A 27,218-nucleotide genomic window follows, 5' to 3' on the forward strand; every position below is an offset into this window, starting at 1 on the left:
TATATAATTTCAAAGCCAAAATTTATTTTAACATATATCTCTTCAGTTAAAGTTTTAACATATTTTAAATGTAAATTTACAAGGGTGAACATAAAAACCCACAGGGTATTAGAAATGTCATATTTTCAAATGTCCTTATTTTAAAACTCCATAATTTAAAATAAATTCCTTTTAAAAACAGCAACATAAATAAATATGCATGAACATATACATAATTGTAGAAAGTACTAGCTTAAAAAATAAGCGATGAAAGAAATTTGAACCTTGACAGAATGATTACTTACGTATTTTAGTTTGATGTAAAACTAAAATACAAACCAGCAACAGCTTCCTTACCACTGCCAGTTCTTTTAAGTTCCATTTCCTGCATGTGGATTTTGCTTGGAGTCATACGAATGGGAACTGGATGAACAATAGCAGTATCCTAGAGACAAATGGGAGGAAATAAAGAATTTGTATTAAAATGTCAAGCTAATGCCATGCAATAATCAAAACAAACAAAACTAAAAACCAGTGGACAGGCTTTCCCATTTACACAAAGGCAGGCATGAAGATAAGCTTTGTAAGTTAAAAGCTCCAGAATTCTATTTAAAAATCAAGCTCACCATATATGCCTAATATCTGCTTAATTAAAAAAAAAAAACATTTTAAGTGGAGTGATTAAAGATTTACATGAAAGCTGGGCACCAAGGCTCACACCTGTAATGCCAGCACTTTGGGAGGCCAAGGCAGGAGAATCACTGGAGCCCAGAGAATAGCCTAAGCAACACAGTGAAACCCTGTCTCTTAAAAAAATATAAAAATTATCTGGGCATGGCCCATGACTTATAGTCCCAGCTACTCACGATGCTTAGGTAAGAGGATCCTTTTTTTTTTTTTTGAGATGGAGTCTCACTCTGTCACCCAGGCTGGAGTGCAGTGGTGCGATCTTGGCTCACTGCAACCTTCCGCCTCCCAGGTACAAGCGATTCTCCTGCCTCAGCCTCCCAAGTAGCCGGGATTATAGGCACCTGCCACCACGCCCGGCTAATTTTTATATTTTTAGTAGAGACAGGGTTTCACCATGCTGGCCAGGCTGGTCTCGAACTCCTGACCTTGTGATCCGCCCACCTCGGCCTACAAAAGTGCTGGGATTACAGGCGTGAGCCACTGTGCCCGGCCAGGTAGGAGGATCCTTGAGCCTGGGGAGTAGAACCTGCAGTGAGCTGTGATCATGCCATGTCATTTCAGCCTAGGTGACAGAGCTAGACCACATCTCAAAAAGTGTGTGTGTGTGTGTGTGTGTGTGTGTGTGTGTGTGTGTGTGTGTGTGTGTGTGTGTGTGTGTGTGTGTGTGTGTGTGTGTGTGTGTGTGTGTATGTGTGTGTGTAAGATTTACATTAAAAAATGCTCTTATAAAAACACAGTTCAAGACAATATTAAAAAGTGAGGAATGATCTGATAAAATTATGCGAATGTAAGCCTTGAGGTTAAAATAAACTATTTCATGAGAATCCAAAAACTAACAGACTGAAAACTCATTTTCAGTAAACTGCTCAAGAAAATTTGACACTTTCTTTAACCTATAAAACAAAGTTAATGAGATGCCTATGACATTGCAATAGTAGGCACAATACAAACTTCCTATGGATTAATTAAAAGTGTTTAAATTTGATTGTCTCAAAATTTAGCATGAAACTGCCACAAAGGAATCCATTTTTTTAAGAAGAACAAGATTCCCATTCTAACAAGCTAATACTTTCCTTAAACCTTTTTCATTACTGTAATACAGTTGATATTTCTAAACTTCATGAGAGTCTAGTCTAGTTAGAGGACTAAAGGAATTGATAGTAAAGACTTCTGACTAGAATGAAAGCACAAAAGAAAGGATGAGAGAATGAAGACAATGGTAGCCTCTCAGAAAAAGAAGAAAAAGAGAGGTATACCTGGGACACAGGTAGGCCTGATCTTGGGGACTGAGACTCTCAGGGCAGAAACCAGAACCAGATCAAGCACCTGGCTCAACAGCAATAGACCAGCTGAGAAACATCACCAAGGGGGCTCAGCTCCTTCTATGAGGGGTCAGTTCACACTCTGTATATGCGGCTGCTAAAGACTGAATTTGAGATTCTAAATTTTGAATATCTAGTAATGAATTAAGTTTATAATTTAGTGTGGAGGATAATGGCCTTTCAGTTTAAGTTGGAAACTGTTTTGGTGAGGCAGTACTGTGCTAACACCAAGCCCTTGCTTGAGAAAGCGAAGTTCCAGCATACCCTCTCTTATCTGACATATCTCCTTGCCTTATGCTCATCTCTGAATTCAAACAACTTGTAACAAATTCTTTACATCTGTTATACTAACAAATTCATTCAAAGTAATTTCTTGCCTCTACACCAGGGAGAATCTGGACAGGGTTCATGTACTTAACCAACCAACCTAACATTTGCCCTACAACTCAAAAATTATAGTTACAAATAATATTAACATTATAGATGGATGAAAGTTTAGATTTGTCATAATAATGAGTCATTCTCAGGAAAGTATTTGTAAGAATACCTTTAAGATATCAAGTTATATGTTGGTTATAAAAACATGGCTTTAGGAGCAACTCTACTATTTTCTTAATTTACATTTAATACCAGAAATAACTGTTAAGAAAATCAGAATTTACCTTTATAAGGCAAGATCAAAGGAGAAAAAAATGATAGTTCATGCGAAAGTAAGTTCTTATTCCAAATACAAAGCAAACTAGGAATTTTAAAAAAGAAAAACTTCTTAGATGCTTTAATTCATAACATTCATCTAATCTATATTTGATGTATGTGTATGTGTATATAAAATCAGATTTATAAAGCTTGGAACAGCTGGGAATGTTAACTAGCATTTTCATATATTTGCAGTGCAATCAATTACAACAAAGACTAACGCATTACACTTCTCATCCGCCTACAATTTTCCTAGTGTTTTCATTCATGTATATCCTAGCAGAAGCAGATTCTACCAAAGGCTACTAACTGACAAGCAGTTGAAGAAAAGAGATCAAGTTTCTGGAAACAAGACCATCAGAATCTCAATTTCATCAGAACTATGAAAGCTTAATAACTAACCATCTGGTTTGCAAATGGGGTCACTGCACTGCGTAGTGGTTGTCTCTAAATGCTACAGACCAGTTTGGAACTTTGCATAGACTGAGCAAATGGCTAATTATTATAATTTAGTTTCTTTTTAATAGTATGTTAAATATTTCCAATACTGTAAGAAATGTTAAATTCATAATAGAAGAGTAGAATTTTTCCCCCCTAGGTGATTCCCTTGTAATCTGAATGTGCCTTATTTACTTACTTATAATCCTTATTTATACAAAGCCTTGCAAAGGATCATGTGGGATTGTGGCTAAAGGCTGTAGTGGGTCTGTAGATGGGTAATACTTCAGGTAAGTATTAAATGAAGGTTAAGAAACTTAGACACTGTAGGACACAACTAAGAGAAAGCAGGCTACTCTTCTAACTGAAAATTTAAAGTAAGAATACTGGTTGGGAAACAAAGTTCAGATTGAAGTTTGCCACCATAAAATAAATAAGATATTTCTAGGCATTACATTATAAACATAAATATTTAAGAATGACAATTTTTTAAAATCCAATTCAGAGGTCTAAATTCAAGTTTAAAAAGCAAATTAATCACTCTATTTTCCTAGAGCCTCCTGACACACTAGAGATAACAAAGTATTGAGCCACGTAATTTTAGACACTAGAGCTGCAAATATGAATATTATTTCCAAGAAATGTCAATAATATCACTGCTATTCAACCAACTATTTCTCTACATTTCCTGTCAGTCATAGGTCAATTTATTTTGTTTCTGAGTTCTAGATTTTTATACATAATGTTCTTGCCTGGCCTGACAAAGAATCATAATACTATGAGTGATTATTGTCACTATTTTTTAAGGGTTAGAGAATATAATCATTTCTTTATTGCTACATCAAACCTTCCTTCCCATATACAGTACTTTCATATTAGCTTAACTGTACAATAATCAGACAGGAATAATATAGAGAAGCAAAACTTAAAGCTTAAAGGTAAAACTTTAAACTTAAAAAGAAAACATAAAGGTAAAACTTCTAATTTACAGAACTAGTCAATTCCTAAGAGATCTTAATTATAGCTGCCAATAAGCAGCAAAGTTTTCAATCATTGCCTTGTATTTCTCCTACATTTTTCAGAGACTAAAATAAAAAATAAATGCCTTAAATGTAGCAAGAAATGAGAAGCAAAAGGCAGAGATAATCTACATATCAACTGGTCCTTGAATAATTAATAGACTATAAAATAAACATTTTAAAAAGGTACATTATCTGTTTGAATTCAATAAATATAACAGCAGCCTCTAGATTTCATATAAATTCTTTAAAATGATAAAACACATCAGGCCAGGGGTGGTGGCTCAGGCCTGTAATCCCAGCACTTTGGGAGGCTGAGGTGGGTGGATCACTGGAGGTCAGGAGTTCAAGATCAGCCTGGCCAACATGGTGAAACCCCGCCTCTACTAAAATACACACACACACACACACACACACACACACACACACAATTAGCCAGGCGTGGTGGCGGACACCTGTAGTCCCAGCTACTCAGGAGGCTAAGGTAGCAGAATCAGTTGAACCCAGGAGGCAGAGGTTGCAGTGAGCTGAGATCGCACCACTGCACTCCAGCTTGGGCGACAGTGCGAAGCTCCATCTCAAAAAACAAAAACAAAAAACAAAAAACAAAAAACAAACCACATCAAAGGCCCATTAACTGCTAAAGGTATACTTTATCTTTAAATGCCACTTCTTCAAAATCTCTTTAGATGACAAGACCATTTTTACATTTAATTAATAAATGCTGGCTGTCTTTGATCAGATCATCTAGAAAGAATGACTTATGTCATTTTCTCCATCTTTCTACTCAGCTCATTTTTAAAATCCTGCCTTTACACACTTCTTCACTTCCTGCTTACTCCCTCTTTTTTTTTTGGAAAGCGCTTATTAGCACATCCTTGTCTTTAAAAAAAAAAGAGAGAGAGAAAAAGAAAAAGAAAAAGCAGAGAAGTGAACAGGGAGAAGAACGATTAACAGCTAAGGTTTTCAAAAAACCAAAGGGACAGGTGTAGCATATATTAAATTAACTCTATGGGGACAGAATTTATTTTTAAATCAGGATGTGAACTTTGTAGCATTTTCAAAGCAACACAGTAAGCCACAAGAAGACAAGACAGAGGCTCCTTTGCATAAGGGGAATATTTGACCAACATCTTGTATTGCTGAACTTGATTCTCTCTAACAGGACTCAACATACTAATTAAATAAAAGCCGTGTCATTTGGCATGTCAAAATAAAAGATGACATTGCATAGTTACATATGTAGGACATATTACATGATGTGTAAGCATACAAATAATACATAAAGTGTCACTACACTGAAATAAACACTATGTATATAAAATATACACTTAATTAGCAAATGATAAGGTTAACCAAATAGATTGTCACAAAAAATGCTTCTCTAGACACATGTACCAGATTTTAAAAACATAGTTTTCTCTCAACAAAATAACTAGAAAAAAGGAATGGCAAAAAATGTCTTTCCCACCATTAAGCACACAAAAACTGAAAAGCCTGCCGCCACTTCCCTCTAAGCACTCCACTGAATCATGCATATCAGCTAAAAACGATAATGAATGGAAATTTGGGTTAATAAAATTAATCTCAAACAAGCAAGCTAAGTGATTGACTTACAGGATCAGCTGGTGCAATGTTAGAATCAAATTGGGTCAGAGTTTGTGAGCTTGAAGAGCGTTCACTAAATGTCTCCCACTGCTGAACAGACAGAGGAGAGACAAGTCAGCATGATGAGAAAGATGGAGTAAAAGATCACTGGAGAAGATTTAGCAAAGTAATTCAGAGGTTGCACTGCAAGTTGTGTTTCATAGGTTTAACAAAATTCAGTAATTTCTATTTTTCCATCAATATTTTATATTTATTCTGGGTCATCTTGTAATGTAAGGTGAGGAGCTTCACAATTAAAAGTATAGTAATGATTTATTGCAATCTCTATGGAAAAGATTTAAAGCCTTACAGAATTAAAATAAAACACAATACAGGAACAAAGTCTAAGTGATATAAATGTCCACCAAGTAAAAATGCTAAAGAGGCATGCCTTGACTAAAGAAAGAATAACATCAAATCCTTCTTTGAACATTCAAATGTTAATGTACTGATTTTGTGATCCTAATGAATCAAAGTTTTGTTCAAAACAAAGCAAGTCAGTGCGACTTGCCAGTGCGACCCCTGAAAGATGATTCTATTATGTACGTGCACATACTTTACACATATGTATAGATATTTAATAAAATATAACTGAGATAAAATGCAAAGAATTCTGGAATTAATATATGTAGAGCTTATGTCAATCTGTAGCAAGTCAACCCCTGCAATCAGCACTACAAACAGGGCCATGCCAGACCACAAGACAGAAATGCCAATCAGACACCCCCGCTTCCCCACTCCCTACCCCATGCTAGAAAAATCAGAATGCGGCCACAATGAGAGCAAATCAAGCATCTGAGCATGAGTTATATACAGAAGATGTATTTTGGTATGAAACACTACTCTACTAAAAGAGGTACACAAAAAAATATCATACCTCTTAAAACAGGTGGAGTGATAAGTCAATATTAATTATAGTAAATTCCATTTGTTTGGGAGATCTTAGTAATAAAATGGTATAGAATTTTTACATCAAAATTGCATTAAAATTATCATTTAAATCTGATTCTTAAGAATTATCAGTTATCCTCTAAAGAGGAAAAAACATCTACACACATACAATGTATACACACGAATATTTACACAAAGACAAAACTACCCCATAAACCAAAATCCTCTTTGGGAAAGTACACATTTTTATGCTTCAAAGTTCAACTTACTATTTAAAATAGTGACATTTAAGTTGAGAAGAGATATGTAAAAATTAAATATTAGCAAATGAGCACACTGGTGAAAATTACCTACAAAAATGGCTAATACAATAATTCAACGACTTTTCCTACAGATTAGTTTTCATATGAAAATTAAGATATTCTGAGAAATACTGATCCAAAGTATTTCATGAATTTAAAATCCCACAATAATTACTTTTATCATGTGGCATCACTTCAGGAAAGTTACTTATCAATATCTGTTAATATAATTAGTTTTTTCCTCAATAATTATTGTTACAGGGACACAGAAGGAAGTTTTAAAATCCTAATTATCTAACTGTGGAGAAAAGTTTACAGAAGATTTTTGCCAAAAAGAAGGTATTTACTTGTGTACCTCATTTGGGTGGCATGAAGTTTAACTTAGTTTCACAAGACTGCATGTAAGTTACCTGGAGGACAAAGGGACTCTCTTATCATCTTCGTACTTAATTTTTAAGGGCTCACAGCTGTGGAACCAGACTACTGGAATCCCAGTTATGCTGTGCAAACTTGGGTAAGTTATATAACTTCTGTGTGCTTCAGTTTCTCCATCTGTAACATAATATCTACCTCATAAGATTGTTCAGAGGACTAAAAGAGTTAATATACATAAAGAGTTTGTTTTTGTATTGTTTTTTAAACAGAACTGACATATCAAAAGTGCTCCATAAAGGTTAGAGATTATTAGGGTCATCTCCTATACTGTCTCATCCATAACCACAGGTGCTAAATAAATCTATGTTGAAAGATTACTAGTGCTTTGTGGAAGACAATTAAGATGTAATCTAAATTCCATATCCTAACTAGATATTTTTAGAAATATCATTAGATGTCTCAAAATCAATGATTTATTAACATTTTGATTTTTCACATATCGAAAAAAATTACGACATTCATGACCTCATTACCAATACTATAAATAAAACTTGATGGGAATATTTAAGCAGGGAAAATGCAACTACTACTATCTGAATTTAGAAGGGACTTCCATTTCTGTCTCTAATGATCACATATGATTTTATTCAGAATGAACATGGGCTTTAGATTTAAGATGCTTAAGAATTGTTTTTATTTACAAACTGATATCAATGGAATACAAATATTCTTTTAATGTAATACTGGTTTTTAAAAAACACACAAAATGAATAGATGCAGCAAAAATAGTAGTGTCTCAACAACAATTACCTTACTTTCCATAAACCCTTTTAGCAAACTCTTTCAAGGTTTAATCCCTTCATCTAGAAAAACACATGTATTAATGGTTTTGCATCCAATAGTAGGACGGATGGTGTGATGTTATAATGTCTCAGACACAAGTATCTTGGCTGCAATTATGTCATAAAGCAGGAAATAGTAAAAAACCACCAGTTACTTCTGTTTTCCAACTGTCCAAAATTATCTAGCATGCTCTTTAATCCAGCATTTTTCTGGCTTTAAAAGGCATGGAGGCCGGGCACGGTGGCTCACGGTTGTAATCCCAGCACTTTGGGAGGCCGAGGCGGGCGGATCACGAGGTCAGGAGATCGAGATCACAGTGAAACCCCGTCTCTACTAAAAATACAAAAAAAATTAGCCGGGCGTGGTGGCGGGCGCCTGTAGTCCCAGCTACTTGGAGAGGCTGAGGCAGGAGAATGACGTGAACCCGGGAGGCGGAGCTTGCAGTAAGCCGAGATTGCGCCACTGCACTCCAGCCTGGACGACAGTGCCAGACTCCCTCTCAAAAAAAAAAGGCATGGAAAGGACAGAAGCTTAAAACTTCTTCCTGAAAGTGAACAAACTTTTGCATTTTTAGCATTTCCTACATGCTACAAAAAGAAAAAAAAATAAGAAAAAAATGTAACTTGTTCACAAAGAAAACTGCTCTAATAGGCTAGAGCAGTGGTTTCTACATGGAGCTCTCCAGGGCACTAAAATTTAACAGAAGGGCCTAAGCAGGTGTTTTAGGGGAGGCAGGGCCTCAGGTCCTCTTCCCTTATGCTAATCAGTGGCCCTTTTGATGCTTTACATAATGGAGTTTCAAAGAAACTGGGGAACAGTGCATTTGTCCCAAATTCCATTTTGCATACTGTGCTTGGTCATATATGACACATCTTTAATGCAGTTAATATGGCTAAACATTCTATATTGAAGAAAACTAATTATACAGAGTTTTGGGTTGTAAAACATACTTTCTTCATATGGAAACTGAATCAGTCACTTATCATTTCCAATGCTAAGATCCCAAATGTACTATTACATACCTTGTTTACAGGACTGAGAAGGCAGTGTGACACGGTGGATGTGGCAGTTGACTAGATATCAAAGGACTTACGTTCAAATCCTAACTCTTGTCCCTCACTGGATATGAGATCTTGGCCAAGTCATTTACCTTTTGATGGTTAAACTTCCTGAATCTGCCTCTCTAAACTCACAAAGTTTTAAAGGGGATAAGTGGTGGAAATCAAACAACAGTATACTTTGAAAACCTCGAAAAAGTCACATAATTACATTTATCATAGTGTATCTGATATGTTCTCTCAATTATGCATGCATGCTGGAAGAAACAGATTGAAATTACCCTCTTTGGAACATCTTACCTTAAAAGATTAACTTTTAATGAAAGAAAAGGAAAGCTTTGCTAACCTCACTGCTCTGATTCAGCTCAGGCCATGTCTGGTTTAGTGATGGCATCGATGGTGACTTGCTTGGAGGAGCTTCAGCAGGAGAGCCTGAATAACCTACCTCACCTGGCTGATCCCCAACATCTGCAATTTAAAAATAGAGAAATTTTCTATAAAGACTACATTGTAGTTTATTTTAGGCAAATTTACTTATAAAAAAAAGCTAACAGATTATTTTCACAAGTAGTAATATATAATCTAAATCTCCTTTCCTCATGTTCTCAGAGTAAGCATTGTAACAGATATTACTTATTCCTGCTACTTGTGGTCTACCCCAAACCACAGCTTTTCATGAAAATAAAATCTCGTTAGGAATAAAAAGAAGAAGGTTATACATAGTTATATTACAATAGGTCACATGCTTTAAAATCATTTTCTGATAACAGAAATAGATTTATACCAGTTTCCCAAAGTGTATTCTATTCCATGGAATACTCATCAGTAAGGTGGCTTTGAAAAATTAGGTTTTCTGCTCAAGTTTGGGGAAACAATAATTCTCTGTTGGAGCATCCGTATGCACATTTGTATATCAAGACTTGTGATGTCTCAAAGTAAATAAGCTTTGTTTAAATCACTTTTTTTTTCCAGACACACATCCTTTTCATCAAATAAAATCCTTCAGTATTCCCTTGGAATATACTTTGGGAACTGCTGATTTATACTAATTCACTCACATATCCTCTACAAATCTCCCTTGTTAACAAAAAAACAGCACATACTTGCAAGGCACACAGCAAAAGGAGAGAGTCCCCAGCCACGGGAAAAAAGCAAAGTCAATAAGCCCTGTATGAAATTTAACTTTTATTATTAAGCTCACTGGCACTTACAGACTTAACTGAGATAGTTACAAATCCATTATACTATTTCAAAATTGTTTTTAAAGTATTTTGAGGTATCATATTCTACTTTTAAGCACAGTTAAGCTTAATTTAAAATAACTCTAAATTATGTTTAAAAACAGAAGGAATTTCAAAGGTCACTAAACTCTCATTCCAATTCTTCCAAGCTGGCTTTGAATATAACCCCAGTCAACAGGGAGTACCTAATCGGTTTAGAACTCATATCAAAAATATCGTTCCAATATCATTGTGTCTGACCCTGGGCAAGTTGAATAAAACAGCACCTGAGTTTCTCCATCAGAAAGACAGCTGCCATTAAATGTTAGCACTATACTTCAGATTTCTAAATGGACATCCATATAATATAATCTAGCAATGTATAACTTTTAACTTTTCAATCTATTCATTAGTAAATCCTTTAAGTTTTAGGTCCTAACATAGGGCCTAATACATACGGGCACTCAGTACTTACTGAATCAGTTGCCTTGTGTATTCGTTTTTATTTAACTTCATTCACCTTTACTGTCATTTTCCTAGGACCACAATTACGTATTGACAGTTGAAAAAGTTCTCAAAATGTCCTTTCTGCTATTCTGTTACATGCCTCCCTCAAAATACTTCCTTTTTACTTACCCAGACATTATACCTTTATAATTATACCACACTGCAAGTTCTAATCTACAGTCCAGAATTGTATTCTGACTGATTTTTGTTTTCTAAGATCAGAAATTATTTCTTTCTTAAGTCCTTATCTTCTCAATAGAAGTGTCTGGGTAGTACAGAAGTAGGAAGACTTCACATACTATTCTATGAGGACCTCAACTCAAAGTTCTTAGAGAAGAACTTATGAAAAAATTACCTAGGATAAACAATAGTACCAAATTCCTCATTGGATAGTTTTCAGTGGGAAAAAAAAAATTATGAAACTTTATCCCCAGTGATAACAAAGGGAAAGGGAAACAGTAGCTATAAATTTGACAATATACTGAAAGTGAAAATCTACTAGGAGAATAATAAAGAAGTATCTTTAAGGGATTCCCCAAAGCAGGTGAGTACTGAAGAAAATAAACAGAATTAAAACAGTATTAACTACAAGATGACTAATTTTCAAAAGAATTTATTTAAAGCAAGACTCTATTACTTTATTTTTAAACATCAATCTTAGGGCAATCTGGAAGTCCTGGTTGGGCTTTCAAGACCACAGTTCTCATGATTTCTTCTACTGACAAATTTAGGGCCAGGCTGTACCACACCCCCACCTCAGGGCAGTTATGATTTGGGACAGATTCTGGGAGTATTTCTGGTTCACTGGTACAAAGCTGCAGTGGGTCTAGCTGCTTGAGGCTGCAAAGTGAAATGCTAGTCACCCAAATAATTATACTTTATCGCTATTTCAATAGAGTTATTTTCCTAGAGTTGTGGACCTCAAACTGTGGACCACAGACTCCTTTCTAAGAGTCCTCAAAAGACTCTTTTAGAGATCTGAAAAGTGAAAACTATTCCTGTAATAATGCTTTTCCCATGTTGACATTTGCACTGAATCAAGGCAGTGGCGACAAAATATAGTTATTGTACTCTTCACTTAGTTATTGTATTCCTTACCCCCCCACATACATAAGCATTAAATATAAATGAAAATATGCATGCTGATCTCACTTATGAATGTTCATGAAGCAGTACAAATCAATTTTATTAAATCTCAGCCCTAAAAACACATCTTCCTCTATGTGTCAAAATGGAAAATACATATACACAGCATTTCTGCTGCATATGAAAGTACAATGGTTGTCTCACAGAAAAGTACTTGTGTGATTCAGTTGTAAGCTGAACAAGCCACTTTTTTCGTGGAACACCATTTTTCCTGAAAGAATAGCTGATAATCTATAATAATTCAGACTTGGGTATTGAGCAGGCATTTTCTCAAAAATGAACAAAGTGAGCTTGAACAAAGTGAGCTTGTCATTTCAAGGAAAGCAATGTTTGCAGTATTTGTGTCCAATTGTTACTAATGACAACGCTGAAGGTTTCAAGGGAAAACTCAAATTTTGGAAAATGTATATCCATGTCCATAATCTCAAGAGCTTCCAGAACTTAAAGGCTTGATATGTTGTGAAATCAGCAAATACACTTTTTAAATATTTTATAATGAAAGATGTCAACATCTGAAAGATGTGTGTAACTCAATGAACTGATATTTTACAAATATCCAATGCATTATGGTATAAAATCAAGTTAAGTACAAAAAATGCATTAAAGTGGCTTCAGCTTCCACACTGCAAGTAACCTTTAAGAAATTACCATTTGTGCTTTGATGTAGTACCAAAGAATAATTACATTATCTGAAAAAGCCATGAAATAGTCCTTCCTTTTATTGTGTGAGGCTAGATTTAATTTGGAAACTTTTTTCTATATTAGGCCAGATAGTAACTATTTTAGGTTTTGTGGTTATAAGGTATCTGTTGCAACAATTCAACTCCACCATTATGGTGCAAAGGTAGTCCTAGACAATTCATAAATAAATGATGAGCACTGCTGTGTTCTAATACAATTTTTATGGACACTGAAATTTGAATTTCATACAATTTTTAATGTGTAATAAAATATTATTCTTTTGATTTCTTTTCAACAGTTAAAAAGAAAAAATATTCTCAGCTTGTGGGCTAGTCAAAAATGAGCAGCAAGCTGGATCTCACAGGGCTTAGTTTTTAGACCCCTGGTATACCTCAAACAAAACAACATATCCAACAGACAATGTGGAAGCAAATATGACAATTTCGTTGTCTTCTATTAAGACAGATGTAAAAGAAATTTGCAAAAATGTAAAATCATGCCACCCCTTTTACAATTTTTTCTTTAATTTTGGAGAATACGGTTATTTTCCTAAAAATATTTATGCCAATAGGTAATGGATTTGTTACTGCTTTTTTACATAAAGTAAAAACAAAAATTAATCAGTTTTAATTTCTAATAATGTAAGTATTGATAGATTTAACCCAGGTAAACGAAGACTCTTGGGGTCCATAAATTTTAAGAATGCCTAAAGGGTTAAGATTTAAAAGTTTATTCCACATTGAAATAACCAACGACGACAACAACAACAAAAACCAACCAAACAAAAAAAGATTTAAAAGTTTGAAAAATTGCTGTCCTAGAAAATCCAAAAATTGTTTCTGGGATAAATTAGCAAAATTACACATTGCTTCTTTCCTATGTTCTAGAAACCAAGAGTCTATGGACAACCATGCAGTCTAGAAATAAACTGTACCTCCTTCAACTTTGCTCCAAATAAGTACTCCAACAAAGAGCTTCCTGCCCACCCACAAATGTTAGTCTTTAAGACTGTATTTTTCCGGAGGCAGGGGTGTAGTTTTACTCTTACCTGATGCAGTGTTCCAACCTAGCCTCCTGCTGGAACACTGTGTCAACCCTGCCTCCCTCCTGTGGGTTCTGCTCTGCCCCTGACATCATCAGAGCATCAGGGCTGAAAAAGAAGAGCATGAGCCTAAATTATTCGTTAAAGTTAACCCCAAAAGGGCTGTTATGCAAAAAGTATTTCCACGTATAAAAGTGTGTCTGAAAGAGACAACCCAGTATGATCACACTGACCTACAGCTTATTCTACATTTATTTTAAGTTTGCAAACACTGGAAGAAGTTTCACCTTTCTATCCTTTCAAAGAATCTGGAAAGTTCCCTGATTCAATTCAGTACAGTGTACCTGCTAAACAACTTCTTTCTCAGAGCTTTGGTTTTATTCTAGCTTTGTAACCTACACATCCTAAATTTCTTTTATTTTCTTAGTATTATAATTGATATACTAAAAAATTGTCTGAAAAGTGACTGCTGGCTGTTATTAATCTTACAGAAATATATATACTCCCTTAAAGTCTTACAGTTTAAACCTTATTTTGCTTTCAAGCAGCAAACAAATCTAGAAAGCTATTCAATAACGAAGGTTCAATGTTCCAACCTCATTTAATAACTTTATCAAGGCAAAAATAACTTTTATTTGAAGAGTATTATTCTTGTAAGAAAAAAATGGAAAATGAAAAACAATCAAGTGTTCATGACTTTTACGTCTTCAAGGAAAACTATAAATGGTAACTTTTTCATTCATATTTAAAATTCAGGCATAAGCAATGCATATGTAGAAAGATAAAATTTAAGATGTGCTTTGTTTTTTCTTGAATGATATTATATGCATCAAAAAACTAGTAAGTTCTATTTCCAAAATGAACTCCACCTTTCCCCAACACTTCACAAAATGGAAACTTAGTAAGCAGACCTTAAGAGGGTTTATGAAACCTATTCAGTAAGACTACCTTAAAAGAGGGTCTATGTAGGAGACTAATTGTTTTCAATGAAAACCAAAGGTTTAAAAAAATCAACGTAAAAACGTGTCCAACAAGATTTGAAAAGAAACAAAATATTCGCCCAAAATTCTTATTAAACTGAACTTGCTGACTTTTTACAGTATTGATCAACATTTGACAGTACTGATCAACATCTGACTCAACTATTATAGTTCAAAGAATATTACCTACAATATATAGGGGGTTCCTATTATCCAAAGATAGCTAAACATGGGAAAAAATCCATTTAAAGTTAATCCATTCAAAATAAATACTAAAATTCCATAAAGAGGAAAACAGTTAATTGGAGCTTTATCTTAAAATTTTACAGAGGAAATAGTGGAAATGGAGTATAAAGAACAAAGAATGAAAGATAAAGTGGTGGCTCATGCCTGTAATCCCAACACTTTGGGAATGGAAGGCCGAGGCGGGCGCTTCACAAGGTCAGAAGTTCAAGACCAGCCTGGCCAATATGGTGAAACCCCGTCTCTACTAAAAATACAAAAATTAGCCAGGCGTGGTGGCGCATGCCTGTAATCCCAGCTACTCGGGAGGCTGAGGCAGGAGAATTGCTTGAACCTGGGAGGGGGAGGTTGCAGTGAGCCAAGATCGCACCACAGCACTCCAGCCTGGGCAACAGAGCAAGACTCTATCTTGCCGGGAGGGTGTGCAGGGAGAAAGATAATGTTACTTTTTTGGGGGGTATAATTTGGTGGCAAAATTAAAAAGCACTAATTGAGTCAGTGAACATTTACTGAAGGCCTATAGGGTTCCAGGCTCTCAAGATCCAGTAGTGAGCAAGACAAGGGTCCCATTCCCATGGAGTTCTCTAACAGAGGAAGACAGAGATGTTCATCTTTCACTTTTGACTTTCATAGCACAATTGCAAAGGAAAAAGCTCACTTCTACAAAAAATAATTATGAGTATCATTAGTTACTCCCAAGGACACTTACTAATCCACTGAATTTGAAATCATAATCTTTTTTTTAGAGACAGGGTCTCGCTTTGTCACCCAGGCTAAAGTGCAGTGGTGAGATCATAGCTTACTGTAACCTCAAACTCCTGGCCTCAAGTGATCCTCCCACCTTGGCCTACCAAAGCGCTTCTGGGAGCCACTGTGCCTGGCCAAAACCATAATCTTTTAAAGCCCCTACTATTGCTATCACCCTCATAGAGTTTTTGCCCTTCAAGTATTATCTGCCCTTGCTTGTCAATGTCTTTGTCAGGATTTGAGTTCTATTTACTTTGACCAATTTCATTAAATGGTGTATCTTTACTAATATCTGTAATTCAACTGTACTGATTTATCAGCTACAATACCCAAATATCTGGAAAGAAATGACACATGACAGAGAGAGACGGCAGGGTCGGGGGAGACAGACAGGGACAGAGTATGTTTGGGGGGTAGGGGTGGTTTGAGAAGTAATTTCTTAATTAGAAAGCTAATGACAAGCATTAGTGCATATTTTCATTATTTTTTCCTCTGCAACTAAGGGTACCTGAATAATGAATTTTCAAAAACAAAGATTCTAGGTTATTTGTACAAAACAAAGATATACATATAAGCATGTTCACTGCAGCAGTGTTTTAAAGATAAAGCCAGAAAACAACCCCAAAATCCATCAATAAGAAACTGATTAAGGTACATCATATTATGGAATACCTTGAATCATAAATGTGATAGCTCTATATATTATTCTATTAGTCCATTTTCACATTGCTGATAAAGACATACCGAGACTGGGCAATTTACAAAAGAAAGAGGTTTAATGAACTTACAGTTCCACATGGCTGGGGAGGCTTCACAATCATGGTGGAAGGCAAGGAGGAGCAAGTCACATCTTACATGGATGGCAGGAGGCAAAGAGAGAGCTTGTGCAGGGAAACTCCCCTTACAACACCATCAGATCTCGTGAGACTATTTACTATTATGAGAAAGCATGGGAAAGACCTGCCCCCATGATTCAATTACCTCCCACTGGGTCCCTCCCACAAATGTGAGAATTCAAGATGAGATTTGGGTGGGGACGCAGCCAAACCATATCAATTATAAAGTATAAAGATGTCCAATATTATAAGAAAAAAACAATCAAGGATATATAGTATGAGTGCATTTGTATAAACACCAATACCTGTGTGTAGGTTTTTATATATATGTTAAAAATTTCTGGATGAATATAAGAGAAACTCTTAACAGTGATTTACTTGCACCAAGGTAGTCTCAAATCTGAATTTATGTGGATTTCTAGTAAACTATTCATGGAAAGTCTCATGTGTCTTCTCTTCTCTGGCTTAAAAAAAAAATTCATGTTGGAAGTACTTCTCAGAGTTTGTAGATCCATGCAATGCACCCTATAAACAACAATGAAACATGTGCCCAAATCTACTGTGTGAAGTAGGGATCATGCAGAAGGAGATGGAGACAGGGAAGCACACATCCCTTTCCTTCTTTCAGCATCTCAAACAGAGATTGCTGAATTGCACATGTGAGCAGTGTGGTGTAAAGGTAAAAAATAGTTAAAAATCATTGCCTCAGTCATTTAATCATTTCAACAATGTGAATGTCTGTCTATTCCTGTACTCAATTTGCACCTCGCTAGGCATTGAGATATAACGAACAAAACTGATCCAGTTCCTACCTTCCTAGAAGGCTCTAGTCTAGTTTGAGAGAAAGATATGTAACAAACAATCACAGAAGTAATTGTAACTGTGCTTTGCAAAGGAGAAGATTCTTTAGATATTAAAATGTAGAGTACCTCAACGTGTTTGTAGCAGGTCATCTTAATCTTTTTTTTTTTTAAAGACAAACATTCTTAAAAAGCTAAATATTCTTTAATTCAGCTTCAGAAAGCTCTTTCTGCAGATGAATTTTTGTATGCTTTCTTTTGTAAGACAACAAAAATCAAGTTTCCCTTTCTATTTTCAATGTTAAATTCGGTGCTGATATTATTAAATATTCTAGTTCAGGTCAACAGAAGTACTTCTACCTATAATCCTTAGTAGTTCTATTTTATCTATGATTTAACCCTGCATACCTGTTCAAGTAATTTTGGAAAAAACGCACATTTACCCCACCCATGTTTGCATGCCTATAGAAAGCCTAGCATGTTACTCCAAGGAGCTGTAACTCAAATGACCACTGCTCACCATCTATTTGCTTCTAAGAGTTAAACTTTAAGTATAGAATAATTTGTGGAACTAATATTTTAGTATGTCCCAACATCATAAACCTAGGATAACAAATCGCTATATTTTTCAAATGTAGAAAAACGTCAAGAAAAATATCTTCCTTTGAAAATGGCACACATGTAGAATTAATTCATCCAATATTAGTGCAGTGCCTGGCAAAGTTGTATGTTTTGAGCATACTACAATAAATAGGATACATTTCCCTTGTTTCAAGGAATTCAGAGTATAGTGATAGAAAGGGGGAAAAAAACAAAACAGGATTTAGTGTGGTATGTTTCAGTAATTAGCATGTAGAAAATGCTATGAGAGATCAGAAACGAGAGAAACCACCTCTGCCTATAGTCAGAAAGGCTCCACAGAATAATATTTACAATAAATTCTAATGTCAGCCAAAAGAAACTATTTGAGTATTACCCTCTTAACCGTGACCTTTTAAAAACACAGCTATTTTTTTTTTTTCTTAGACGGAGCCTCACTCTGTTACCCAGGCTGGAATGCAGTGATGTGATCTCGGCTCACTGTAACCTCCACCTCCTGGGTTCAAGCAATTCTCCTGCCTCAGCTTCCCGAGTAGCTGGGACAACAAGTGCACACCACCACACCCCGCTAATTTTTTTATAATGATTTTTATGGATACTGACGGACCCACAGTGTCACAAGACAATTTCTATATTCAAAGGACCTTTTGCCATGTGAATCTCAGGTTTATGATAGGTGGAAGAAAAATGAAAATTTATATTACATCACCCCAGAATCAACAGAATACCAAAATTGATCATTTGTAAATATGAAAAGCAGATTTGAATGTAATATAATACCGTGTGATCCAAATGTTTACAACAAATTTGGTCAGAAAACCATATGCTGTGAGGGGGAAAAAAACTATCTGGGTCTGTGATACTTTTAAAATTATATTTAGAGCAACAGTGCACAGATATACACAGGCAATAAAATCAGTCTGTCTTTGCTAAACAGATCTAACAGGTGTAAAATTAGACAAAAAGACAAATGCCCAGAAAAAAACTTCTTCCTGAACCATCAACCTTATAGATCCAATTTACAAAGAACTTGTTTTTTATTTAAATTAAATAAAGGAATATTTGCATTAAATATATGCAAAAGCCAGATTCATTGACAAATATAACAGACGACAGAATCAGACAAGCCTCTACAAAATCACCTACAAGAGATTAAACTTCATTTAAATTAGTTTCTTGTATTACTGTGCTGTCGGTTTTCAAAGGCTTGAAGTCATATAAAAGCTCTAGGTCCAAATCCAATTTCTAAATCAATGACACTGAAAGTGTGAAGTTACCACATGTTCTTCTCTTTTGGTTACTATCATAGGTGTTTAACAAAGAAGTTGTTTTTATTTCTTAAGTAGGTAAATCAAAGTACTTTGAATCAAAATTACCTAATAAAGATACTAAGCTTTCAGCTCAAGTCAGAGGCTGACGCTTCACAACTAACTGAAATGATCCCAAAATCCTAGGATTATCATAGAAAAATGTGCTTAAGAAATTAAAATCAATGTCATATTTTTAGAATCAACCTATTGGTTGATAAAAGATCAGTGTACAATTCAGGTACTGAAATGTGAATGGCATCAAATCCACATTTCAGGTGGAGAAACAGAAGAGAAAAACATAGTAAATGACTAGAACTTGCCCAAGGTCACAGATGAAATTAGCAAAACTAGAAGCACATTCAGATTATTGACTCCAAGGAGACTGTTCTCTTTGTGACAGTGATTTCATGTATCTGATTCCTTCTGTGTAATTTAGACAAGTAAGTCAGACCATGTATATTTTTAGGTTAAAGAGATGCTGCCTGATAGATAAATGCCCATTTGAGAGCCAAATTCTATTTGAACTTCCCTTTTAAAAGTATAAAATTCTTTCCATCATCATATCCAAGTGAGAATTTAGATAGAAACACTGAAGACAATAATTTATTTTAATTAGGCTCATTAAGAATTAAACATTAGGTTTCCTTTTATTCACTCAGAATTTAAGAAAAATGTACTAATTTTTAACCCCTGATACTCTTTTTCTTTTTAAAGAAAGGTCCAGGCCGGGCATGGTGGCTCACGGCTGTAATCCTAGCACTTTGGGAGGCCGAGGCGGGCAGATCATGAGGTCAAGAGATAGAGACCATCCTGGCCAACATGGTGAAACCCCGTCTCTACTAAAAATACAAAAATTAGCGGGGCATGGTGGTGTGTGCCTGTAGTCCCATCTACTCAGGAGGCTGAGGCAGGAGAATCGCTTGAACCCGGGAGGTGGAGACTGCAGTGAGCCGAGATCGTGCCACTGCACTCCAGCCTGGTGACAGAACGAGACTCCATCTCAAAAAAAAAGAAAAGGAAGAAAGAAAGAAAGGTCCCAATAAATATGAACATTTAGCATTCTTGTTAACAACACAGCATTCTCTAAAATCATACACAAAAAGTCCAGATTTCTTTAGAGTCTGCAGAAGAGAGCTTGGTATTTTAAAGAAAAATACTTACAACTGTAAAGGTCTAATGATGAACCAGGTAATTTCCCTTCAACAAATTTAGACGTATTAAAGAGAAAAATGTTTATAACGAAGATGGGTTACTTTACCCACTTGAGACAATATATATCACAATTAAAGGATAGCAAAATAACAAGACACTGAAATGCTCTTCAAATCTCGGCAAGTCACAAATACAAAGGTAAAATAGTGGTATATATTACTCATCTTTATTTTTTAAAATAGACTGAATAAGACAAATCCAAGCTTGGCCCATACATCCTATTCTGATGACAAATCTATGTACACTTGATGAAATATCTAAGCTATTAAGCTAAGGTTAACTTCTATCTTGATTTTTCTTTCAGAATCAAGCATTATGTTTATCAAGGCATGCAAACAACTCTCTTCAGCTCCCAATCTTACCTGCTGAATCTTCCAAATCAATCAGTTTGGGCATTAAGCTTTCAGGAAGTTTTTCTGGTAAATCATAGCCATTCTTCCTAGCAACCACCAGATGAAAAGCAGCACAAAACTCATCCAGTGTCAATGCACCATCTTTATCAAAGTCTGAGAGTTCCCTAGAAGATAAGTTTATTGTGAATATAATCAGATTCCGCTTTGGATCCTTTTATTTCTCAAAAAGAATCAAGAGAAATATTTTCCATGAGATAGTGCAAAAACTCTGTAATTATAAAAATCCCATACACAGAAAGATGTGTAATATAGCAAATGTAGCAAAATGTTACCTGCAGAATCTAGGTGGTAGTATATGAATGCTTATGGTACTCTTCTTTAAGCTTTCCTGTGTGTTTGAAATTCTCTAAAAAGCGGCCCCAATAATTAAGGTCACCAAAAAGAATGACCTGTAACTCACATGCATTTTTAGAAGGCATACGTAATAAGTTAGTGACATTTTTTAAAAGTTTGTTTTTATGTTATCAAAATTCATCATATATGTACTTTATTTTTTGTTTTTATTTTTTTGAGATGGAATCTCGCTCTGTCACCCAGGCTGGAGTGCAGTGGCGCGATCTCGGCTCACTGCAACCTCCACCTCCTGGGTTCAAGCGATTCCCTTGCCTCAGCTTCCTGAGTAGCTGGGATTACAGGCACGCGCCACCATGCCTGGCTAATTTTGGCCAGGCTGGTCTCGAACTCCTGACCTCATGTGATCCACCTGCCTCGGGCTCCCAAAGTGCTGGGATTATAAGCGTGAGCCACCGCACCTGGCTGACATGTACGTACTTTAAATCACTGAGTAGAACTGCAAGGCTTAAAACAGAAATACAGCCACTCCACCTTCTGTCTATGCCCTTTCCTGGATACAGACAACCACTTTTGTCTTTATTGCCTTAAACTATAAATAGCATGCATATATTACCAGTTTTTGAGTTTTCAGTTTTAGGTATTATCTACCTACCTTGTACTACAGCACTCTATGCTACCAAAAACCTATTAAAAATGATTTAGAATATAGAGAAATAACATTGATACACACTGGAATTAACATTTATGTTTATCTGATAATTGTTTTTTATTTATTTTTGAGACAGACTCACTCTGTTGCCCAGGCTACAGTGCTGTGGTATGATCTCAGCTCACTGCAAACTCTGCTTCCTGGACTCAAGCAATCCTCCCATGTAAGCCTCCCAAGTAGCCAGGACTACAGGCTTGCACCACCACACCTTGCTAATTTTTTAATTTTTTATAGAGACGGGGTTTCACCATGTTGCTCAGGCTGTTCTTGAACTCCTGGGCTCAAGCAATCTGCCTGCCTCGGCTTCCCAAAGTGCTGGAATTACAGGCGTGAACCACCACACCCAGCTTGTGTTTTCTTTTTGTTTGTTTTTGTTTTTTTGAGACAGAATCTCGTTCTGTCACCCTGGCTGGAGTGAAGTGGCACAATCTCGGCTCACTGCAACGTCCACCTCCCAGGTTCAAGTGATTCTCGTGCCTCAGCCTCCCCAGTAGTTGGGATTACAGGCGTGTGCCACCATGCCTGGCTAATTTTTCTGTAGAAACAAGGTTTCACCATGTTGCCCAGGCTGGTCTCAAACTCCTGAGCTCAGGCAATCTGCCTGCCTCGGCCTCCCAAAGTGCTAAGATTACAGGTATGATCCACCGCACCCGGCCCTGGCCTGTTTTTATAAAGTAATTTGTGATTACACTTTGTGTTCTAATAGCCAATTCGAACGATATTCCAACACAGCTATTCTTAAGTCTCTGGTTAAATGGAAGCTAACACCATTCCTAAACTTATGGCATGGTATAGGACTTACTAAACTTGATAAAAAACCAATGGGATAAATATAACCATGTATGTGCAAACTTTTATCTCATGCATTATGCTAGCAACAAAAAAACAGCTGATGCAGCTTAAAGAATTTTAGCCCTTTACAAAGAACTACTGTATCAGTATCACTTATTTCTTTTCTGCAGAATAAGAGAGAAGCTGGCTATTGTAAGGCAATACTGAGTTCTTTGACAGCATTCTTGAAGGGGTTAGTTGTTTATTTTTTAAGGCTCTAAAATCTATCTGCTAGAAACTCCTTGGAAGCAACCCAGTTACCCAACTAATGATATACCACACTTACCAAATATGAGAAAGTTCAAGAATAGGAAGTTTTGATTTTGTAAAAAACTCTTTAGCTGCAGATCCTGAAATATTAAAACAGTGTTGTTTAACGTTATTCTGAACTTACGGATCCACAAACAGAATGTAAGAGTCTTAGACTTTTTTAACTGGGAAAAGATATTTTTAAAATGTGAATATGTCACGTTTTTGGCCCCCAGTGATTATAAATTTTTTTAGATAATCTGATAATTATTTTATAATTAAAATCTATGACCAATAAAACAATGTCTTTGAGATTATGAAATTGAGATTGTCCTGTCCCATCTAGAAGAACTTCTGTTTTCAACAACTCACCTGGAATAAATCCGTTTAGATCAGGCTGAATGGTTTTAAACTGATTTACATAATACTGTCTTTGTTCATCTGTTATTTTCCAGGGATCATCATAACTACTGGATTGCCTACGAATTTCAATGGCAGTTGTAGCTGATGCTACAGTTCGTACTGTTGTCTGGTCCTGTAATGAAACATTTTTTCCTCAGTACAATATCTACCTACATGATTATATGGACCAAGATTGCTAGGTTATTTATCTTTGAAAGTAAAACTTGCTTTTTGTGTATATTTAAAATGTAAAACCACATATCTGTTACAGTCAGATTATTGGATATGTTTTTGCACAATGATTATAGAAATGAGTAGAATGACAGCAATTATGTAAGCAACAGAAAGTTATGAAAATGTGCTAAGAAAGCCAAGCAAATATATTTCCAGATGCAGAAACCTTTCAAAACTTCACTAGGAAATCAGAAACAGAAATAAAATCAGCTGAAACATTCCAATGATAACAGATTTGAAATGCACAGAGCAGAATTTTGCTTTTAAATAAATGAGTGGATTTGCATTTATAAAATCTGCAACAGCAAAATATAAAAACGATGACTGGAGCAACACTCTGAATGAAGCAAATAAAAATGCAATACCAATAAAATGTCACACCTGGACAGAAGCAGGATGCATGGTTAAAAGAGTACTGGTTGGTGGAGTATCTGCAAAACTGACCCAGTTTTCTTGAGGTGGAGGTGGGGAATGCCCTGACCACACTGCATCACCAGCAGAAGAACCTATAAGGAGAATGGGTAAACATGCTGACTCATGTTTGAGGAAAAAACTTAAGTTACCAGGAAGTTTTCTTTCAAACTCTTACTCTGAAGAAATCTAACAATTTCCAAAATGGAATCTTTTCTGTTCAATTAGAAATTATACCTCATTTAAATATCTTCAATTATTTTGTGCTCTCCTTGTCAATAAAATTTATGTAATATATACATAATATTCTGGGAAATAATTATTCATTTTACCTTTAGAGAATCTGGTATCCATAAACTTGTCTAAACATCATAGATACACATAAATGCAATTACCACTTTTCAAAGCAATGTATCCACTTACAAATTTCCAGTTGGTTTTTGCTTCTATTTAACTTAAACTTACAATTAAAAACTATCTTGGAGGCAACTCCTGAAGGAATATTACCAGGTTTCCTTCAATTTACAACCCTAAATAATTGTTACTTTTAAAAAATCTCTAAGCCAGGTTCTGTGGCACAAGCCTATAATCCCCACCTACTCAGGAGGCTGAGGCAGGAGGATCATTTGAACCCAGGAGTGCAAGACCAGCCTGGGCAACACAATGACACTCTAATCAATCAATCTCTAAATACCTGATTGTGCTTCACCAAAGGGAGACCAAAATGGCCCAGGTCCCGCAAGAGGCCTCTCACTATTCCCACCGCTGGGATGACGGCTGTGCTTCCTCCATGTGTGTGGAGAAGTTGGTGGGGATTGCTGTGGTGAAACTACTGGGGATGCAGGTTCCTAGAAAAGAATATTATTTTAAAATTTTAATTTTAAGGAGACATTTTAATTATTAAGCTACCAATAAGAGCTTTAGTGAAGCATTTGCACAGGGCATCAGCTGCCAATATTTACATGCATGTGATTACCTGTGCATCTGCAGATGTACGAGGCTGAACCGTATCGTGGCTTACGGATCCCTTTTTCACTTGCCCCCTGCCAGGTGGTGGGGGAATTACACCAGAATACGACCCTTGATTATCAGAATCTGAAGAATATGAGGCTGCAAGGCGAGATTCCTGTTCATTCTTTGAAGCAACAAATCTTGGCAGAGGAAGGTCCTTTACTGTTAACCACAAAATAATCATTACTTCAAAATAAAAAACGACATACATGTTGAAAACTAAAATAAGACATGAATTAGATATTAGAATTTTTGTAAAAATGGATACAGAAACAAGAGGCACAAAATGTCTATCATCACAAAATTTGGACCATCATCTCCCTTACATTATTTAGGGAGACTCTTATCTAGAAAAGTAATAAAACCAAATTCTCCTTCTAATGAGTGATAACAATGGCTACATCAAATGTTTACATATGTTTGGCCTTATACTTGTCATTGAATATTTATTTCACCTCATAACCACAGTACTCCTGCAAAGCTCCTATTTACAGATAAGCAAACTGAGCCTCCATGATGCCAAGGTCATGCTTGTAGTAACTGACAGTTAGGATCTAAACCTAGATCAGTCAGACCCCAAAGCCTAGGCTGCTTCTACTCACACCGGGTCTTTAAAGTAAGATTTTAGACCTCTAAGTAAAACACAGAATATGTCACTGAGACTAGATTTAGAAATTTTCATGGCAGAAATTCCTAAAAATACCTTATTGTTCACCCACCAAAAACATGGTACAGAGTATTTATCTATCCACTGCAGTCTGGCTTATGGCTCTCCTACAGCCAAATATTCTACATTCAATTTTAAATAGAGGAGAAAGATGAAGGACTGAGAAACTGTTTGCAGGTAAATCATAAGTGATACTTTTAGACCAGAAAAAATACAGCTACAAAATCATTTCAGAGGAAAGCGTACTTACCTCCATTATATGATTACCTTCGTCTCTCTTTAGAACCTCCATATGAAGGAGGGAAACTATTAAGCTTATTCAATATACATGTAAAAGAATTCAAAATTACCTGAAAAGAATGTAAACTCCCAACACTAGAAGAATGATGTGTGGCAAACTAGAGGTCCACAATGGAAACCTCCGCTGACCAATAAACTAAACTGGTACTTAAAACTATTTCTACAAATTCTGATATTTACAGAATTTTACAGAAATTTTTCTGTACAGATTTATTTTTAAAATCTTAATTTTTCTCTTTCCCTTTTACTCTATGAAAATGAAGAACCCTCTGCATTTAAGTGCCTATCTTTATAGAATTTCTATCTTCTTTCACATCAACAAGCCTCTAAATACTTGAAAAACAAATTATCTGATGTAACACTTTGATATGGTTTGACTGTGTTCCCACCCAAATCTCATCTTGAATTGTAATTCCCACATAGGGGGTGATTAGATCATGGGGGCGGTTCCCCCATGCTGCTCTTGTGATAGTGAGCAAGTTCTCATGAGATCTGATGGTTTAAATGTCTGTGGCTATTCCGCCTTGCTCTCTCTCTCTCTCTCTCTCTCTCTCCTGTGGCCACGTAAGATATGCCTTGCTTTCCATTTACCTTCTGCCACGACTGTAGGTTTCCTGTGGCCTCCTGAGCCATGCAGAAGTGAGTCAATTAAACCTCTCTTGTTTATACATTATCCAGTCTCAGGGATTTCTTTATAGCAGTGTGAAAATGGACAAATACAAACTTGTAATGTGGTCAGATGTCTGTAACTAGATTTTAATCTGCCAATATTTTAATATTGTCTCTATCGATCAAAAAGTTTAGGTTAACTGTTACTTCTTAATTTCCGCTGGAGCCTCCACAGCCTTCCCAAACAAACAAACAAACAAAAATACAAAGTATAATGTTGTTTTATTAGAAATGAAGAACACAGGGATGCTATATATGAAGATGGTTGCTGTAATTTATCATTTACCTTAATAAAACTATTCACCTAAAATATTTCTAAACAACTTTTGGTAAATTAATTCTTAAAAAATCACCATTTGGACAGTACGTATAGTCAAATACAGATGAAGTACGTATACTGTGCCGTAATACAGGACAGACATATTTTTCTAGTATTTTCAAGTG

At 35.7% G+C, this 27,218-nt stretch overlaps 1 protein-coding gene across 6 annotated transcripts in view; it reads right to left on the reverse strand.

The window, feature by feature from the left end:
• REPS1 (RALBP1 associated Eps domain containing 1) overlaps positions 1 to 27,218 on the reverse strand; it is an 83,628-nt gene that overhangs the window by 15,474 nt on the left and 40,936 nt on the right. For 2 of the 6 annotated variants that reach the window (XM_032160325.2, XM_032160317.3), the window contains exons 3-11: positions 25,104 to 25,300; positions 24,822 to 24,975; positions 24,098 to 24,222; positions 23,453 to 23,615; positions 23,118 to 23,181; positions 20,947 to 21,101; positions 9,607 to 9,728; positions 5,762 to 5,842; positions 337 to 424 (exon numbers count right to left, since the gene is read on the reverse strand). In XM_032160325.2, the coding sequence (XP_032016216.1) occupies positions 337 to 424; positions 5,762 to 5,842; positions 9,607 to 9,728; positions 20,947 to 21,101; positions 23,118 to 23,181; positions 23,453 to 23,615; positions 24,098 to 24,222; positions 24,822 to 24,975; positions 25,104 to 25,300 (1,149 nt within the window). The remainder of the gene's footprint in view (positions 1 to 336; positions 425 to 5,761; positions 5,843 to 9,606; positions 9,729 to 20,946; positions 21,102 to 23,117; positions 23,182 to 23,452; positions 23,616 to 24,097; positions 24,223 to 24,821; positions 24,976 to 25,103; positions 25,301 to 27,218) is intronic. The other 4 variants (XM_032160358.2, XM_032160347.2, XM_032160336.2 and 1 more) reach the window with 3 other exon arrangements.

Source organism: Hylobates moloch, unplaced genomic scaffold (genome assembly GCF_009828535.3).
Source record: "Hylobates moloch isolate HMO894 unplaced genomic scaffold, HMol_V3 SCAFFOLD_2, whole genome shotgun sequence".
Lineage (NCBI taxonomy): Eukaryota > Metazoa > Chordata > Mammalia > Primates > Hylobatidae > Hylobates > Hylobates moloch.